Source organism: Dunckerocampus dactyliophorus, chromosome 8 (genome assembly GCF_027744805.1).
Source record: "Dunckerocampus dactyliophorus isolate RoL2022-P2 chromosome 8, RoL_Ddac_1.1, whole genome shotgun sequence".
Taxonomy (NCBI): Eukaryota; Metazoa; Chordata; class Actinopteri; order Syngnathiformes; family Syngnathidae; genus Dunckerocampus; species Dunckerocampus dactyliophorus.
Window position 1 is genome coordinate 3,786,892 of NC_072826.1, and position 17,313 is coordinate 3,804,204.

The window sequence follows — 17,313 nt, forward strand, 5'->3', positions numbered from 1 at the left end:
GTTTGTCCAGATTTTGAGGTTGTCGCTTGGCAGCTTGGAAGTTTAGCTCTCTCCACAAAAAATTTGAGCAAGCAATGTATTGCTAACAATTTAACTAAAATAGTCTATTCATTGGCTGATCAAAAGCTTATGACTATACAGTAGCTCAAAAACCCATAACCCTACTTTCCCCCTACTTTTAGCCTTTTCTAAAATGCTTTCTCTTTTTTGTTGATATTCTGTCTCTAAAACTAAAGCTACCATAATGATCCTGGGCTGTTCGTGTCTTTATAAGGGTGTAAACTTTAAAAATCGTCAGGGGATCAAATCATTGTTTCCTCCACTGTAAGGTAAGAGAAATCCCGCACTATGTAGTAAATCTACATGAACATGCTCAGGATATGCATAATAAACAACTTCATTGGCACACTGCCTGTGCTTTATAAAGGCAGTATAAACATGATTCATCAGATTCTCTCATAAAGCAGTGCTGGTTAAAATGGGGTGGGGGATGTAGTATTCCTCAGCACCTTCAAATTCAAATGCTGTAAAGAACACGTACTGTTGACATCATGCACTGTTGACGGCATGGTTACAAGTACCTCACATGTTTTCAGCCTTTATATATTTCCACATAAAAAGTAAAAGCGATTGCTTAGCTTGACTGTTCGTCAAATGTTGCTTAATTTTACGGGGGAAAAAACACTTTTGCCACGGAGATAATACTCAGCAGTCCAGCGACACTACCTGACCGCCATTCTGAATCTTCAACATCAACAACATCTCTGATCGGCTGCTGATTGGTGCAATCGCTCCAATAACAACATCTCTGATTGGCGCAGAGCGGCACGTTGTGTAACTATGGAGACGAATGTTGCGTTTAGTTAACTTTACACCAGTTTGTTACGTCGTTACTCCCTTCTAGTCTTCTAATGTGAAATGTGGATTTAAAATTCCGTTACCAAGTACTTTCTGACCACTGCCGCGTCGTCAGGTGGTGGAAATGTTTAAGCACAATTATCAAGTAAGTATTGAAGTTCCTGCTAGATAACACGACCGATAGCTGTAAGCTAAACACAATTTGTGTTGTGCTGCAGGGTGGAGCTGTGGTGGAGGTCTTCAGTGGACAAGGCAAAGATCCTGTAGCCAAGTGGAAGCTTTGTGGGGGACAGTCAGCCATCCGGAAAGTGAGAGAAAAATAATAATATTGTCTAAATTGCTCAGCACAGCTGGACAGGTGCAATTTGTGTCATCCCAGAAGTGGCAAATATGGTTATGTGCAAAAACTAGGACTGCTCCCGAACCCACAAAAGGGTGAACATTTGAAATTTCTCACACAGCTCATTGCACAAGGAATCATCGTCAAATTTGGTAGCTACATCTAGGGGACTGACAAGCACATATGTGTAAAATTTGAGTAAAATTGGTTGAAAAACGTGGGCAGGACTTGGCAAGAAATTGTCCTTAAGTCCGACCATTTGTGTAATGATTATAAAACTTTGAGGATGCAGTGTCTGTATTACATGTATGTCAACCAGGGGCATTATTTGCCGGCCCAAGGCAAACCCAGTCACTGGTTGTACTTATTCTTGGCCCAAACTAAGCATTTTCAAGCATAAAATGGCTAAATGAACTAAAATACAAATACAAGACAGAAGAAGCTTTGTAATTCTGAATGTAGTACAGTTGTGTATTCTACATTGGCCAATCGGTGTCAGTAATTGTTCAGTGAGACAAGCACTAGACTCGTCACTAAGGTTCCCTCGGGAACACATTTACTGTGACACTGCTCGAGCAGTTTTATTTACTAGTATTTTTATATTTTATATTTACTATTTATACTTAAATGGCTTATTTACTCTTATTTTGTCTACTATATTGGGTAATACGAGTCTGTTTTCCAGAAAAAATCAAGGAACTGCTCACGTGTTAGTCTGTGTTATCTTATTTATGTCTAATATATGTTATTTTCTCTGATTATATCTACTGTATTGCACAATACAAATGTAAAGGTGATTATAGGGGTGTTATTTCATGTCTTGAGGGCTCTAATAATGTTAAAGACTAGAATAGTCCATTGCGGCGGAGGAAGCCACAATCATGATAGATTATGCATTTTATGCACGTGAATTAAGACTAAAACAGGAATATGTACTTTAAACCAAAGGGAAAAAATCAATAATTAGTTTTTATGAGGCATTTGGGGGCCCCTAGAAATCTCAGAGCCCTAGGCAATTGCCTGTTTTTGCCTAATGGTAAGTCTGCCCCTGATTCACACAACCCATGGGCGGCACCACTTGATCTCCTATTTTTTTTTTTTTAGACCCTCATGATGTTCTTGAATTCATCGTTGGGGATGAATAACATCTGGGTTATTTATTTCTTTTGCAATGATTCCTCTAACCATTGCTTACAATGATGTACTGTAATGTGTGTGTGTGCGTGTGTGTGTGTGTGTGTGTGTGTGGCCAAATAGAGCTGACAATGGCCGATAGACTTTCCTTCATTTGCTGAGCTTTTGTCCCTTTCCAGGAGTATGACAAAGAACTTAAAGGATTTGTGTACCGTTTGGATGGCAGCAGCAAGACGGTGAAGATGCAAATGCCAGAGAATGGGAAAATGTCTCGTAAGTTAACAACAATATAATACTCCACACCCATGTCAATTTGTGCGCTAAACTGTAATTCAATTATCTGATTTCTTAGTTGGGCTTCTCCAAAGATTCTTGGCCATTCAAGTGAACATTCCTCCTGATAAGGATTTTTCTGTGGAGCTTTTGTAAGTTTGTAAGGTTGTCCGTGCTGCAGACTTACCCAGCAGTCTTTATGTTTAATACATATACAAGTGGAGGTCTGGTATAACCTAGACAGATTATGCCATTTATTACATACTACATCCACCCATTTTATATACCTCTTTTTCTCATGAGTGAGCTGGAGCTTATCCCAGCTGATGGTGATACCCAATATTGAGTATTAGTTGTACTATTTAACAATAACAGTGCGCTTGGTCAATCCATAATGTTAATAAACCTCAGACTTGAATATTTAAGGAAGTGAAAGTGAGGTTTTGGCTTTTGTTGAGACTATCTCTGTGTGCACAATTATTAGGCAACTGTTAGTGTGCAGAATGATTAGACAACTCAAAGAAAAACAAAAATATTCCCATCTCACTACTTTATTTTCATTTTTTTAAGTCAGAATGATAAACAAACAACACAAACTTTACAAATAAATATTTCTGACATGTCCAAAAAACAATATAGCCACCCTTTTCAATAACACGGTAAAGTCTTCCATCTATGGAGTCTGTCAGTTTCTTGATCATTTGACCATCAACTTTTTGTGCAGCAGCAACCAAAGCCTGTCAGACACTGTTTAGAGATGTGTACCTTTTTTCTATAAATCGTACTCAATAGGTACAAGTACTCAATAGGGTTTAGGTCAGGCGAGTAAGGAGGTCATGTCATTATTTTTTAATTTTTAGACCTTTCCCAGCTAGCCAAACAGTGGAGTACTTGGATGCAAGAGATGGAGCATTGTCCTGCATACAAATCATGGTCTTCTTGAAAGATGCACACTTTTTCCTGTACCACTGTGTGAAAAAAAAGTCAGTAGGTTTGGGAGTTGAGTTTGAATCCATCTTCAACCTGAAAAGGCCCAACAAGCTCATCTTTTAGCCCTTACCAGTACCCCACCTCCACCTTGCTGGCGTCTGAGTTGGAGTGGAGCTCTCTACCCATTGCTGATGCAGAAACGGGCCCATCCCTCTGGTCCATCAAGAGTCACGCTCATCTGATCAGTCCACAAAACCTTTGAAAAATCTGTCTTCAGATAGTTCTTGGCCAAGTTATAGCCTTTCAACTTGTGTGTCTTGTTCAGTGGTGGTCGGGTTTCAGCCTTCCTTGCCTTGGCCATGTCTCTGAGCACTGACGCTCCAGGTAGATTACAGTTCTGGAATATGACAGCAGTGGAGAATAATGGATTCCTGGGAGCTTCACATTTGATTTGTCTCAAATATTTGGCAGTTCATTGGCATGTTTTTCTCTCGACACGTTTCTTGCGACCCTTTTGTGCACTTGCAACAAAACATGTAGTGGTTCTGTAGGCACGTCCTAATATCTTAGCGATTTCGGCAATTTCAAGAGTGCTGCGTCCCTATGACAGATGTTTTGCAGTTGTTGACTTTTCAGAGTCTGTTAAATCTCTTTCCTGGCCCATTTTGCTAGAGGAAAATAAGCTCCCTCATAATTGTGCACACCTGATAAAGGGTGTTGATCTCCTAAGGCCACACCCTCCCTCAGTACACACATGCACATCACCTGGTGTGCTTAAACCCAATAGGCATTCAAGTTTATTCAGCCTGGGGTTGGAAAATATGCAGAAAAACAAATGAGAATATGGTCACAATACTGACTTGCCTAATAACTGTGCACACAATGTATACAAACTAAAATATAAACGCAACACTTGTGTTTTTGCTGCCCTTTTTCATGATCTTAACTGAAAGATACACAACTTATTCTACACACACAAAAAGCCTATTTCCCTCAAATATTGTTCTAAAATGTGTTTAAATCCGTGTGAGTGAACATTATCATTGACTGACCTCACTGATGCAGCATGTCAAGGTGCTGGTTATTGCACAGGTGTGCCTTGGGTTGGCCTCAATAAAGGGCCACTCAAAATGTCAAGTTTAACTTTATTGTCAACATCTGGTGTGACAACCATTTGCCCTACATACCCCAGTACAGCTAAATTGCACATTATGGAATGGCCTTTTATTGTGGCCAACCTAAGGCACACCTGTGTAATAATCATGCTGTCTAATCAGCGTCTTGGTATGCTACACCTGGGAGGTGGATGGATGATGAAGTATGAATGCTCGCTAACACAGACTGGGACAGATTTGTGAACAATATTTGAGAGAAATAGGAGTTTTGTGTACATGGTAAGGGTGTCACGAGACACTCAGTTCACGAGACGAGACGATACATGAGACTGCGTGTACGAGAACGGGACGAGACAATATTTTAACATTACTTTTAAGAAAAGTATAATAAAAAATATGACAATGTATTGCGATCCACTAATTAAATTTGTTTATTTTTGTTGAGTGTAGTATTAGCTGAATAAATTAGCCCTCAAATATTATTTGGATTATTATGAAGCAATTTTCCTGGAGCATTTGAAAAATAAATGTGATCAATGGACCTTATTATTTCTTAAGTAGGATTTTATGGTGGGTAATATTTAGTTATGTTTTCATTCTGTATTTCCTTTTGTTTGAAAAATACCTTATTACCAATAATTATGCAGTTTTTTTGGGGGGGATTATGAATCATGGGGGAAATATAGGAAGAAATATAGTCCTTGTGAATACCGTTTGCATATTTTCGTATTTTTCAGATTCAGCACGGATAAGTGTGTCTGTGGTCACAGCACTAAAATCTTATATTGTGCCGCAGTCTGAGCATTCACAATGTGCCTTGTTGTGTGTCTGCCTCAGAATAACAGATGTTGGCCACCTGAAAAGACGGCTCTACTTATCAACTGTACATAAAGACTTGTCTGCCACACTCTGGCATGCAAAAATACCTCTGGCAGGAGTGAAACGCAATATTGTGAGCATCCCGACTCGTCCCAGACGTCCTGTCATTATTTTTAGGTGAGCTCTGTGTCTTTTGCCATCAGTGTTGGATTGTGAACAAGATCCTTTCGCTCTTGTCGTAGTGGACTACTTTGTTTGTCGACCTTGTGTCATTCACCGGAGAGTTGTTCAAGGCTGCGGCTTTTTTGAGCCTGGACGGCATCACTTTGTTTGCCTCCTGTAGAGTGCGGAGAATCTTCACTGTGAAAACTCCGCCGAGTGGCCTGTCAAGTGAAGGTAATGCAAAGCGCCGGACATTCAGGATTGATGTCAAAACTGTTTCAGCATGTTTAAGCCGCTATGCACTGTTCAACCTGACAGCCGACATACTGTATTTCTAGAGGAGGTATTGTAAATGCATTAACTGGACAACATTCTTAAAGGAAAAGTGCACCTTTTTTGGAGTTTTGCTCATCATCTACAAACCTTATGTGAGACATGAACACACGTCCTTCTCATTTGTGTTCATTTTAAAAAAGGCCCCATTTACATCATGTGACCTGAATATTAACCAAGCTACAGCGACATTGTTATTATTATTGTTATTAACATTGTTACGACCAAGAACTACGTTGACTACGTAGTGAGACCTCGCCACACCACACTGGCTAGCTACTAGCCGGCTAGCAACTAGCTTCACCACACACTCGCTCACAATGCCTCAGGCCACTAGCGAAAGGTAACGCTACATATTGAAGCTGCCGCCACTGTTGCTGTGTTTTTGTTTTTGAAAAGTTTGGAAAAGTTAACGCTAGGTGTAGCGTTCCTTTCCATGTTGCAATGTGAAATCAATGCACCCAGGAAGAAACTTCCGCTAATGCTTAAAAATGACCAAAATACATCAAAATACTGTAAGTATTACATGTTATCATGAATGTAGCTGTTACTATGTGATCACAGCATGGATATAAAACCATAAAACCTTGTTGATGGCTATTGGAGGTGGTTTAATAGCCTTTCTAGGGGGAATAAGTGTGTCCCATTATGTGCATTAATTACCTGCCGTTGACCTCGACTCAAGACGTTGCGGACTCGTAGAAGGAATACTTCGAAGACAAACCCACTGATAGGTCTTCCAATGAGGAAGCAGTACCTGTGTCTCCTCGGTGGCAGCGCTCCGGCCGGGGGTGAATGATGTCCGCCTGGAGTTCCTTAAGGTGCTGGATGCCGTGGGGGTGTTTTGGTTGACATGAGTCTGCAGAATTGCGTGGACATCAGGTGCGATGCCTCTGGATTGGCAGACTGGGTTTGTGGTGTGTTCCAGCTATCGTGGGATCACACACCTCAGCACTCTCTGCTTTTTGCAGATGATGTGGGCCTGCTTGCTTCATTGGGTCATGGTCTTCAGCTCTCACCAGATCATTTTGCAGCCAAGTGTGAAGCTGCTGGGATGAGAATCAGCACCTCCAAGACCGAGTCCATGGTTCCCACCCGGAAACGGGTGGCGTCTCATCTTTGGGTCAGGGATGAGATCCTGCCCCAAGGGGAGGAGTTTTAGATACTTCAAGATCTTGTTCATGAAGCAGGGAAGGATGGAATGCGAGATTGACGGGTGGATTGGTGCGGCGTCTGCATCGGTTCGTTGTGGTGAAGAGGAAGCTGAGATGAACAGCAAAGCTATCAGTTTACCAGTCGATCTATGTTCCTTCCCTTACCTATGGTCATGAGCTTTGGGTAGTGACCGAAAGGACAAGATAACGGGTACAAGTGGACAAAATTTGTTTTCTCCTTAGGGTGGCTGGGCTGTTCCTTAGAGATAAGGTGAGAAACTCGGAGTAGAACCGCTGCTTCTCCGCAGAGGAGCCATATGAGGTGGCTCGGACATCTGGTCAGGATGCCTCCCAGACGCCGCCCTGGGGAGGTGTTCAGGGCATGCTCGACCGGTAGGATGCCTCGGGGAAGACCCAGGACACATTGGAGAGACTATGTCTCTAGACTGGCCTGGGAATGCCTCGGAATCCATAGGGAGGAGCAGGACGAAGTAGCCAGAGAGAGGGAAGTCTGGGCTTCCTTGCTTAGGCTGCTGCCCCCGACCCAACCTGGGATAAGCGGAAGAAGATGGATAGATAAATGCAATATTTTTGTAGTTACATCATAGAAAGCACACTCCTATTATTCATTGTTAACATGACATTGTGCAACTCTTATGCTGCAGGGACTCGAGACAGCTACTACTGTAGTTAGCAAGCTTGTGAGCTAATCAGTTAGCTTCGAATTTATTTCTTCTAAACTTAAGAACTCAGTTCCACACGGGATGGGAGGAGAAAAATTTTTCACTCCATCATGTCGGACATGCCATGGCTGACTTCATGACTTCATGCAGTGCTAAGCTAATGAAGTGTAAGCTAATGTCTCATCAATGTTTTGTGTCATTACTGCCACCCAGTGACCAGAATGCTACATATCACTTGTATTCAATATGCTTTGGCAGTCTACCACGAAACATCATTTATTACAGCCATCATTTATTCATTAATGAATTTCTGAAAAAACGCAATATTGCGAGGGAGCGATAATCAAACCGTGATACTGTGAGGGACGACTGTATTATTAATTCTTATTTTTTTTTATTTAGATCTGTTTCTCGGTGGAGCTGGATATGTTCTGGATCAGATACCTCGCAGCTGCCGGTTGCCACCAACCGTGCGCCACGAGTGTCAGGTTTTGAACATGGCCATCTTGCAGGAGGCCACTTTGAGGAGAACACACTCCGACAGTGGTAAGTTGTAATGGTCTGACTCTGAATTGATCAGTGCTTAAAATCAACCCATGCAAAGTCCAAGCAGAGCCTGGAAGTGTAAAGGAATAAGTCCAGCCCAGCACGACCCTCAAGTCAGATGAGAGCGTACATTTATTGGGTTGGAGCCGTCTAGAATACCAAATAACATGGCGTGTTGGCATGGCAGCTTCACAGCTCGCTGTACCGCTTGTGATTACACATATAGAAGACCGGGGAGGGGGTACGGGGGTGGGGGTGGGGTGTTGAAGGAAGGAGCTTAACTCCACACTTGAACTGGCATCTATTAGGATGAAAAACCAGGGTACCAAAGGGCCAAACTGGTTGTCACGGCAACCAAATTACTTTAGTTAACAATCTGCCACTCTTTCCCAAGAGCCGTTGCCCAAGGTTGTTTTGGTCCTTTTTTTTTTTTCAAATCAAATGAAAAGTTAACCAAAGGAAGGAAAGGAAATCCAAGGAAATTGATTCATGTGTTTATTTAATTCTATTTTATAATGGACATGTGTCAACTAGAGAGAAAAGCACTTTTAAGGGTAAGGCCTTCTTATTACATTTTTTTCTATTACACAAATCATGATACATAATTAAGGTAATCTATGTCAGGAGTGGCCACAGCAAGTTAATCGTATGGTTTGTTTGTAGGGGTGTCACGAGACGAGATGATAAATGAGAGTGGGTCTACGAGAACAAGACGAGACAAGATTTTTAACATAACATAGTACAACAGTGGAAAAACAAATATGACAATATATTGCAAATGTAATTTCTACTACATTAGACCCTTCTGCACCCTTCTGTGTATGCAAGTGCACCGCTTCCACCCACCGAGACAAAGAGACTGTATGACTGACAAAAGGGTTCACTCTGTTCATGCGGCTGTTATACGACCACCGCATCATGGATTGCAGCTTTGAAAATTTTTTTAAAAACAGGCTTCGCTACACATCTTAAATTAAAATAACAGAGAACAGAGAATTGTATTATGTTGGTTTTCTTTAGTGAATAAGCTAACCTGGCATGATAGCCAGTTAACTGTAATTCTAGCACTGTAGCTCGCATAGATATGCTAGTGTTCCTAACGTTTGTGTTCTCTCGTTCCACCAAAAACCAAGCTATGCACAGAACCCTGACTGCATATTGTCACATTAGTTGTATCATGGTGAAGGAAAGGTGGATGCATGCAGACTAGCGTCTCCAGATCACGTGCACTTTGTTTTCCTGCAGTTAAATGTGTGCTCATCATTTGTGTATCTTTCCCGCCTCACCTGTCCTTTATTTTCACCTCATACCCAAAGACACGCACCAGTAATCCAGGCCTGCTTGCCGCCGCCTCTGTGGCCTCTTTTATCGCCACATATTCATTTGTTCTGACAGCCGTCTCCGTCACGTTGAGTCAAGCGGCGGTGCCTGCACAAGACAGCAGCGACCACCTCCAAGAATGAGCTTATCGTAATTAGCATCATTAGCATTCGGTTCTCTAATCACAATTAAAAGGATTGCTATTAAAGAAGACATCCGGTTAAATGGTGACAGCCTTGCCTCAGCACCTCGTCAAGAGCTGTTAGGAAGTACAAAGCAACAAACAGCCCTAACATCACGTCTCAGTCCTACGCAGCAGATTTTATTTAATATTTTCAAGGTCACGAGTATTTTTTTACGCTGCCAGGATTTTGTCCTCTGTCATTGCAAGTGCTTTTTTTTTGTTACCTTCACGAGTCTTTGCAAACTCAAAGAATGCTGCTCCTTGCCTGTGTGTGCCATAGCATTCATTCTTTGTGTTGCATGGAGCCAAAATGTTTGCACAAACATCAGATGTGTTTCTACCTTTTGTTAAAAGACTGAACCATGCCGCCAAGGTAAAGCAATCCTTGTTGTACATTCTGAATTTGCCATGTATGATGGTCGCTTCAGGGGTGTCACGGGACACTCAGCCCGCGGGACAAGGCGATACACGAGCTTGGGTCTACAAGAGCGAGACAAGATTTTAACTTTACTATTAAGAAAAGTACAATGAAAAAGATTTTCAAATGTATGACAATATATTGCAATCTATTAATTTAATTTCTTCTGCACTCTGTGTGTATTCTAGCGGCCCCACCTCCACCCACCGAGACAAAGAGACTGTATGACAAAAGAGCTCACTCTGTTCATGCCGTTGCTCTGTGGAAGAAACGCGCCAAGGTGCTGAAAGCAATGCACAGAGTGAACCCTCTTCCTGCCTGTTTGGAGGCGAGGCGAAAACAGACACGCATGCACATAGCAATATACTGAGGCCAGCAAAATTATTGAGTTCATTTTGATTTATTGTGTAATTAATTTATTATTTAATTGCCCACGAGACAGTTTTTTCTGAACGAGAAATCTTGTCCCGTTTTAATCTTCCGAGATCTTGTGACACCCCAAATCATAACATGATGGTTTTGCTAGGGCTGTCAAAAATAACGCATTAGGTAAACCACAATGGAGCCAAGGAAAGTTGCAAGTGGCAGCATTTTGATCATGAAGGTGAGAAACGCGACTGAAATGAAGCAATAACTCATAGCAAAATGCAAAGGTGGTTTCCGTGTTGATCCCCCCGCCACATCGCCGTCTTTGTCAACAATCAGTCACGGTAAAAGTAATCTTAAATGTTCATTTATCGCTTTCATTCATCACTTATATGCATTCAGAATGGTTTGGAAGTAGGCCGTATCAATAAGATGACAAGATGTGCACCATATGGTACGCTAACTGGAAAATGTACGCAAACCAAGGCAAAATGTTGGCGTACATTTTTTTTAGGTTCCACTGTACAGTAAAAATGGGCATAATTCAGACATGCAAATTGGGATTAATCATGATTAATGAATTTGAAAACTGTTATTAATCTAATTTAAAGATTTAAAATGTTAATCATTTGACAGCCCTTGTTTTCAGAGTTGTTTACTCTCAGAATTTCAAAAAGGCACTTCTAAATCTTGCATGTGAATCCCAATAAAAGCCTGGAAAAACGCCAGCAGCAGCACTTTAATTTTCAAAAGTCCTGCACGCCTTTCACAGCTCCAGCTCACAGCAGATTGATCGCACAATTCAAGTGTTTTTATCTTTGATCACCAGCATGTTCTGCATTCGATAAAGTGTCATTGTTTGCAACTTGAACAGACTTGCCAAATGACAGTTGCAGAGGATCAATCCTCGTCAATAGGTAACGTGACCGTCTATGCAGGACCTGACGAGCATCCTGCTGCCAGATCAGCCAGTTCTCAGAGAAGCAAGCCCCAGGCGGCTCCACACACTGCCCCAGGCTCGAGAGCCACAGCACCAGCAGCGCACGCAGGAAGAAAAGGCAGCTCAGCCACAAATGGGTTGGAAAAAGGAGAACCCTGTAACAGAAAAACAGTAATAACATGACTCTCATAATAGCATATTTATGTTTATGATTCTGGTAATCATGTCATGTATGACTGTACTTATTTTTCAACCTGAGCACTCTTTGTCTCTGTGATTCGCACCACAGGGGTTCAATCTGACACACCAACGATTAACCACAGACATTGAAGATGGAGACGGTAATGATATGTTTGTTTCAAATGCATTTTTTGGCAGCGTGCATTCTCTCATTGAAAATGTACAGTACATGTATTCAGTCTGTGTAGTCAATACAGTACATGTGCACTCACTTGATATCCAACACAAATGTAGCTTTACAATGATAATTACAGATGCACGATATCTTTTTTTTTTTTTTCAAAACGATACAGATAATTTCCTGCTTCTCAAGACCAATATGATACTGATCATTTTTATATCTACAGTACTTGGGGAAAAAAATTAGAGTTTAAGTGTAGTTTGTGCACACCTGGAGGTAAGAAGGACTGGAGCAAATTAGGATTTGACCAAGTGTACCTGTTGATTTGTCCTAATCAAATATGACATTAGTACGACCACATCACTACTATCAGGAGCACCAGAGTATAGAGCACAGGGAGCCACCTGCTGTGGCCCAGTAAAGTGCACTGTATTCAGACACATGCTCCGAGCAGCAAGTGTGCCGCTACGGAGGTCTCTGGCAAACCTTTTGCACTTTGCAAACGCTGCGGCGCTGGCGCTTCAGGTGGCTGATAAGTTGTTTTGTGTGCTGTTTTTTTTTCCCCGTCATCGCGGAGCATTTGGTGTAACTAGCACGCAAAATGTTTCTGAAACAGTGAACACTTTTTTCCAAGTGAGCTCAGGGGAAGTTACGACAGGCCATTAACGTTACAGGCAGGAGAAAAAAGGAGCGCTTGATTTGCTCACCTTCGCAGAGTACGGGTAATCTCGCCTCATTTGAATGTTCTTTTTTTAATTATTGGTTGTCAGAACTATTTTTAATGTTATTGGATTTATCGGCATCACGTCGCCCCGATAATTAGCGATAATGCTCGATTTTGACAATATCACTTAAACCTGGTTATTTTCATGCTCCATTGGCATGTATTGTACAAAGGAACATCTTCTAGCATGCAGCCACATCCTCCGAGAGGCAAAGCGTGCAACAAGCAAACATCAGAGAGGAGGAAGCTACGAATTCTCAGCGCCGGACCAGAGCGGCTAGAAGCGCTGTTGGGTAAGATGTGTTATATGCTACAATGCACCCTGTAAGATTCAATAAAAGCACTTGAGTTTTAAAGTTGTGTTGTGTTCTGCCCCTGAAGATCCTGCACATGTTGGCCACAGCGGGGGAGATGAGACCAGAGAGAAACGCAGCCCTCTATCAAGCGGGCTGGAGAGCAGGCAAAAACCTTTGACACCAAAAGGAATGACTGAGGTCCTAAGTGCAGGTGAGGCTCACCTCTGCTGGGAATGTAGTGGCGGCAGGACTCTCAGGTGAAATAATGACCACTTTTTAGTAGCGTAGCGTTGAATCCAAGTCTATCCTTCATAAAGGACAAAACACCTGCTCTTATTTTGTTTCTGTTTCCTTCAGAATATGATGTAAATATTGATGAGCCTCATTTTAGGTTGCATACATCATTGCTTTTGTTCCCCGCTTTTTAAATTTTGCATCACCCACGTCGAGGGCCTTTGCTGCAGATTTTGTGCAGTCGAGCTATTCAGAGTCTTCTGCCACACACGCAACAATAACAACAACTGCTCTGGGAAGCTCATTGTGCGAGAGATGCACGCATTCACACTAATTCTGCAAAGTAAAGTACTGAATGCTAAATATTTTAATGGCACAAACACTTCCTTCCAAAGTACTCAAGCTCTTCCACGAGAAGACGAAGGTGAGACGCTGTGGCGCATGAACGAGTGTGGTAGTCCTCGATTCACTTCTTGCTTTGGCAGCATCGCTCATTATCACAATTTCTATTCTAGTCTATGGATGTTTCTACCCAGCACCAAGTTCCTTTGCTCACAGTAGTTAGTTCATTAATGGTAATGTGGCACATTAAATAAAAGTCAGAGTGACATCTCCCGGGTCCAGGGATTGCCACACAGTGGGCAATTAAAGGAAGCGATTATACTGACGAGAGGTTGAAACGTGCTCGCTCATTCATATGGAGAGGTGCCCCCGTGTTTGAGCTCAGGCCCGCTGTGCTGTGCAGTGGGAGGGTTTCCGTCTCTCTTGTGCACACACGAGCGCATGCGGCTTTTTCTTAAGGCTGAACTTAATTAAATGATACGCTCCCATTTTTCTCAGTCGATGTAGTGAAGTACAGACAGTATGAATTGGAAAAGTCCTCTATTCCTGGACCCTCCAAGCATCCGCATTTATAACATTCATTTACCCTCTTCAGTCTTTTAATATTCCCCCCTCTTGTCTTTTAATCTTTTATCTCAGATGAGTGTGGTTTAAATTCACTAAAGAACAGCTCCACATCGCCTCCACCCACACCAGCAGAATCTCCCTGCGGCTCGACCCAGCCTGCTTCGTCCCCTGACCCGCAGGTCTGGAGCTGCTGGGAGAGTAATGATGGGGAGCCCGAGCTGCGGCTCGCTCTGCGGGAGGAGGTGTTCACTTTCTCATCCCCGCCTCACTCACCCAAACGAGGGCAAGGCCAGGGTGAGCAGAAGATGGAGAAGGGAGGCGATGGAGTTCAGAGCCTGAGTGAGAGGCGCTATGAGGCCCAGCCCCAAGATGATTTCATTGGCAGTGAAAGTGATGAGGTACGCTCACTCTGGGGGCACGAACGCACTCTGCTCACTCAGGATACATTGCACATATTGCTTTGACACAATTGCCCGGCTGCCTTGAGCTGCACTTTGTAATGTGACGTTTCCATTTTAGTGGCCTAACAATGTAATGCAACAGTGATCCGCTTTAATCTCAATTCAGTGCGACATAACATCTCACATAGTGCTCACACTTCATGATGCACATTTCATCTCTTGAGTGCACATTTCGCAATGGGGAATATACTTTAACTGAACATGTCAACGGGGTTATTCCATTAATCCATCCATTGTCGTCCATCCTTTGCTTATCCGGATCCGGGACACAAGGGCAGCAGTCTCAGTAGGGAAGTCTAGACTTCCCGATCTCGGCCCACCTCTTCCAGTTCCAACGGAGGACATTGAGGTATTCACGGGCCAACTGCGATGCTTAATCCCTCTAACGTGTCCTATAAGGTCTACCCCAGAGCCTCCTCCTGGCTGGACATGCCCGAAGACATTACCAGGTAGCATCTACACTAGATGCCCGAGCCATCTCAGCTGGCTCCTCTCGATGTGAATGAGCAGCGACTCTACTCTGAGCTCCTCCTGGGTGACCAACTCATCACCCAGCCTATTAGGGTGAGTCCAGCCACCCTACGGAGGAAACTCATTTCAGTCGCTTGTATCTTCAATCTTGCTCTTTCAGTCACTACCCAAAGCTCTTGACCAAGGGTGAGGGTAGGAACGTAGATCCACCGGTAAATCAAGAGCTTTGCTTCCGTCTCAGCTCTCTCTTCACCATGACTGTCCATAATGCAGTTGCTGCGCCGGTTACTTGAAGTTCAACTGGGGTAAGACCTCACTCCCAACACAAATGGTGCAATTCACCTTTTTCCGGCTGAGACCTAGGGCCTCAGATTTGGAGGTGCTAAGTCCCACTCTGGACGCTTCACACTCACCTGGGAAAACCCCCAATAAACGCTGAAGGTCACAGCTTCTTGAGACCATCACTACCACATCATCTGCAAATAGCAGAGATGAGATCCTAAGGCCCCCAAACTGGACACCCTCAGAGCCTAGAAATTCTGTCAGTAAAGATAATAAACACAATTGGTGACAAAGGGTAGGCTCAACTTACTGCTGGCAACTCAAACCAGGCTCCTGCTCAGGACTGAATGGCATGCAGTAGAATACCCACTACTGGAGGGACACAATTGAATGCCTTTTCTACAAAGAACACATGGGCTGGTTGGGCAAACTCCCATGCACCTTCCAGTACCCTTGCATGTGTGTAGAGCAGGTCCAGTGTTCCAAGACAAGAACGAAAACCACATTGCACCTCTGCAACAGTTGTACCGTTCGCTCCGGGACTCTGGAATAGACTCTCCCAGGGTGGCGGGGGAGTGTGATACCCCTGTAGTTGGAACACACCATCAGTTCACCCATCCTGAAAAGGACTACCACCCCAGTCCGCCGATCTAGAGCTACTGTTCATGGCTTCCACGCAATGTTGAAGAAATATGTCAACCAAGTCAGTCTCACTACATCCAGCCTCCTGAGTGTCCCTGACATGATTCATCAACTTTGCTTCAATATGTTATATATTGTTTGTAATTATGTTGCACATTGTTTGATTTCTTGAAAACAATTCGCAAAAATGACATTTGTAGTTCATGGTGTCAGCCATGACGACCTACTTCTCGCAGCTCACCGTAATTTCCGGATGTGACGGTCGGTAATGAGGGTAACACCGCTCTGCTAAAGCAGAGTAAACAAACACTTCTTGGGGGTGGATCATCGACTTGGTTCAGTATATTGTTCATCAAAATGGTAGTCATGCCAAAAAGTTGTGTTGCTGCTGGATGTTCATAGGGTCCGGGTGATACTGTCAATTTGTTTTATTTTCCAAAAGACAAAGGTTTAAAACCACAATGTACGAAGTGCAGAGAACGAGAAACAGATGGATGCCCACCTCGAGTTCTGTACATTGTAGTGATCATTTCACTGACTGCTTTGTAGGAACACCTTTACAAGTAGCCACATGTACAGTACATTAAAACAGACACATTAAAGCAGATAAAAACACCTTTACGCACATTAAGAAGCAGGTTTAAAACCATAATTATAGGATAAGTAACCCTAGAGCAACTAATCTTCATCTCGATATCTTAAGGCTTAAGTCCAACTTCTCCAAGTTCTCTTTTTCTTCCACCTCAAACTATTGACACATCGCTCAAATCTTTGCTATAATCACTGTAAACATCATCTGTCTCGTACACCGTTATGTTTGTGTAGCTGAGTCGTGTTACAATGATTACGTCACACCCAGAAATGAGGCTGAGCTGTGACAACTGGCGCCATGAACTACAAATGGCATTTTTGACAATTTACCGTTCGCTTTCAACAAATGGAACAATGTAGAACATAAGTACGAACAATGTGTAATATATACAAGCAAAGTTGATGAATCATGTCAGGGACATTTAAAGAATTTGGGGCGAAAGTCATCCTCCCCCGGAGCTTTGCCACTGAGGAAGTTTTTGACTACCTCAGCTACCTCAGCCACACTGATGGACGTGTTCATGTGGCCTCAGACTCTGCTTTCTCTACGGAAGGTGTGTCAGTGGGATTAGGAAGGGCCTCAAAGTATTCCTCCCACCACCCGAGAGTATCCTCATTTCAGTGTAGACTGCTTCCCCTTTCGGAGGCATCGGACGCTTTGCCAGAACCTCTTGAAATCCAACCGAAAATCGTGTTCCATGGCCTTTGCCGGGTTGTTATAATCACATAATATATTAAGGGTTCCAAAATTTATAGAGTAATTTTCT

General features: G+C 42.9%; 1 protein-coding gene across 1 annotated transcript in view; it reads left to right on the plus strand.

Moving 5' to 3' along the window:
* Positions 1 to 651: 651 nt before the first annotated feature.
* The window catches only part of cfap20dc (CFAP20 domain containing), a 35,777-nt gene continuing 19,115 nt past the window's right edge, over positions 652 to 17,313 (plus strand). The window contains exons 1-12 of the mRNA XM_054784922.1: positions 652 to 1,003; positions 1,077 to 1,166; positions 2,512 to 2,605; positions 2,685 to 2,757; positions 5,488 to 5,602; positions 5,712 to 5,865; positions 8,204 to 8,347; positions 11,574 to 11,746; positions 11,865 to 11,916; positions 12,834 to 12,953; positions 13,042 to 13,167; positions 14,172 to 14,497. Coding sequence (XP_054640897.1) covers positions 983 to 1,003; positions 1,077 to 1,166; positions 2,512 to 2,605; positions 2,685 to 2,757; positions 5,488 to 5,602; positions 5,712 to 5,865; positions 8,204 to 8,347; positions 11,574 to 11,746; positions 11,865 to 11,916; positions 12,834 to 12,953; positions 13,042 to 13,167; positions 14,172 to 14,497 — 1,488 coding nt within the window. The 5' untranslated portion in view covers positions 652 to 982. The remainder of the gene's footprint in view (positions 1,004 to 1,076; positions 1,167 to 2,511; positions 2,606 to 2,684; positions 2,758 to 5,487; positions 5,603 to 5,711; positions 5,866 to 8,203; positions 8,348 to 11,573; positions 11,747 to 11,864; positions 11,917 to 12,833; positions 12,954 to 13,041; positions 13,168 to 14,171; positions 14,498 to 17,313) is intronic.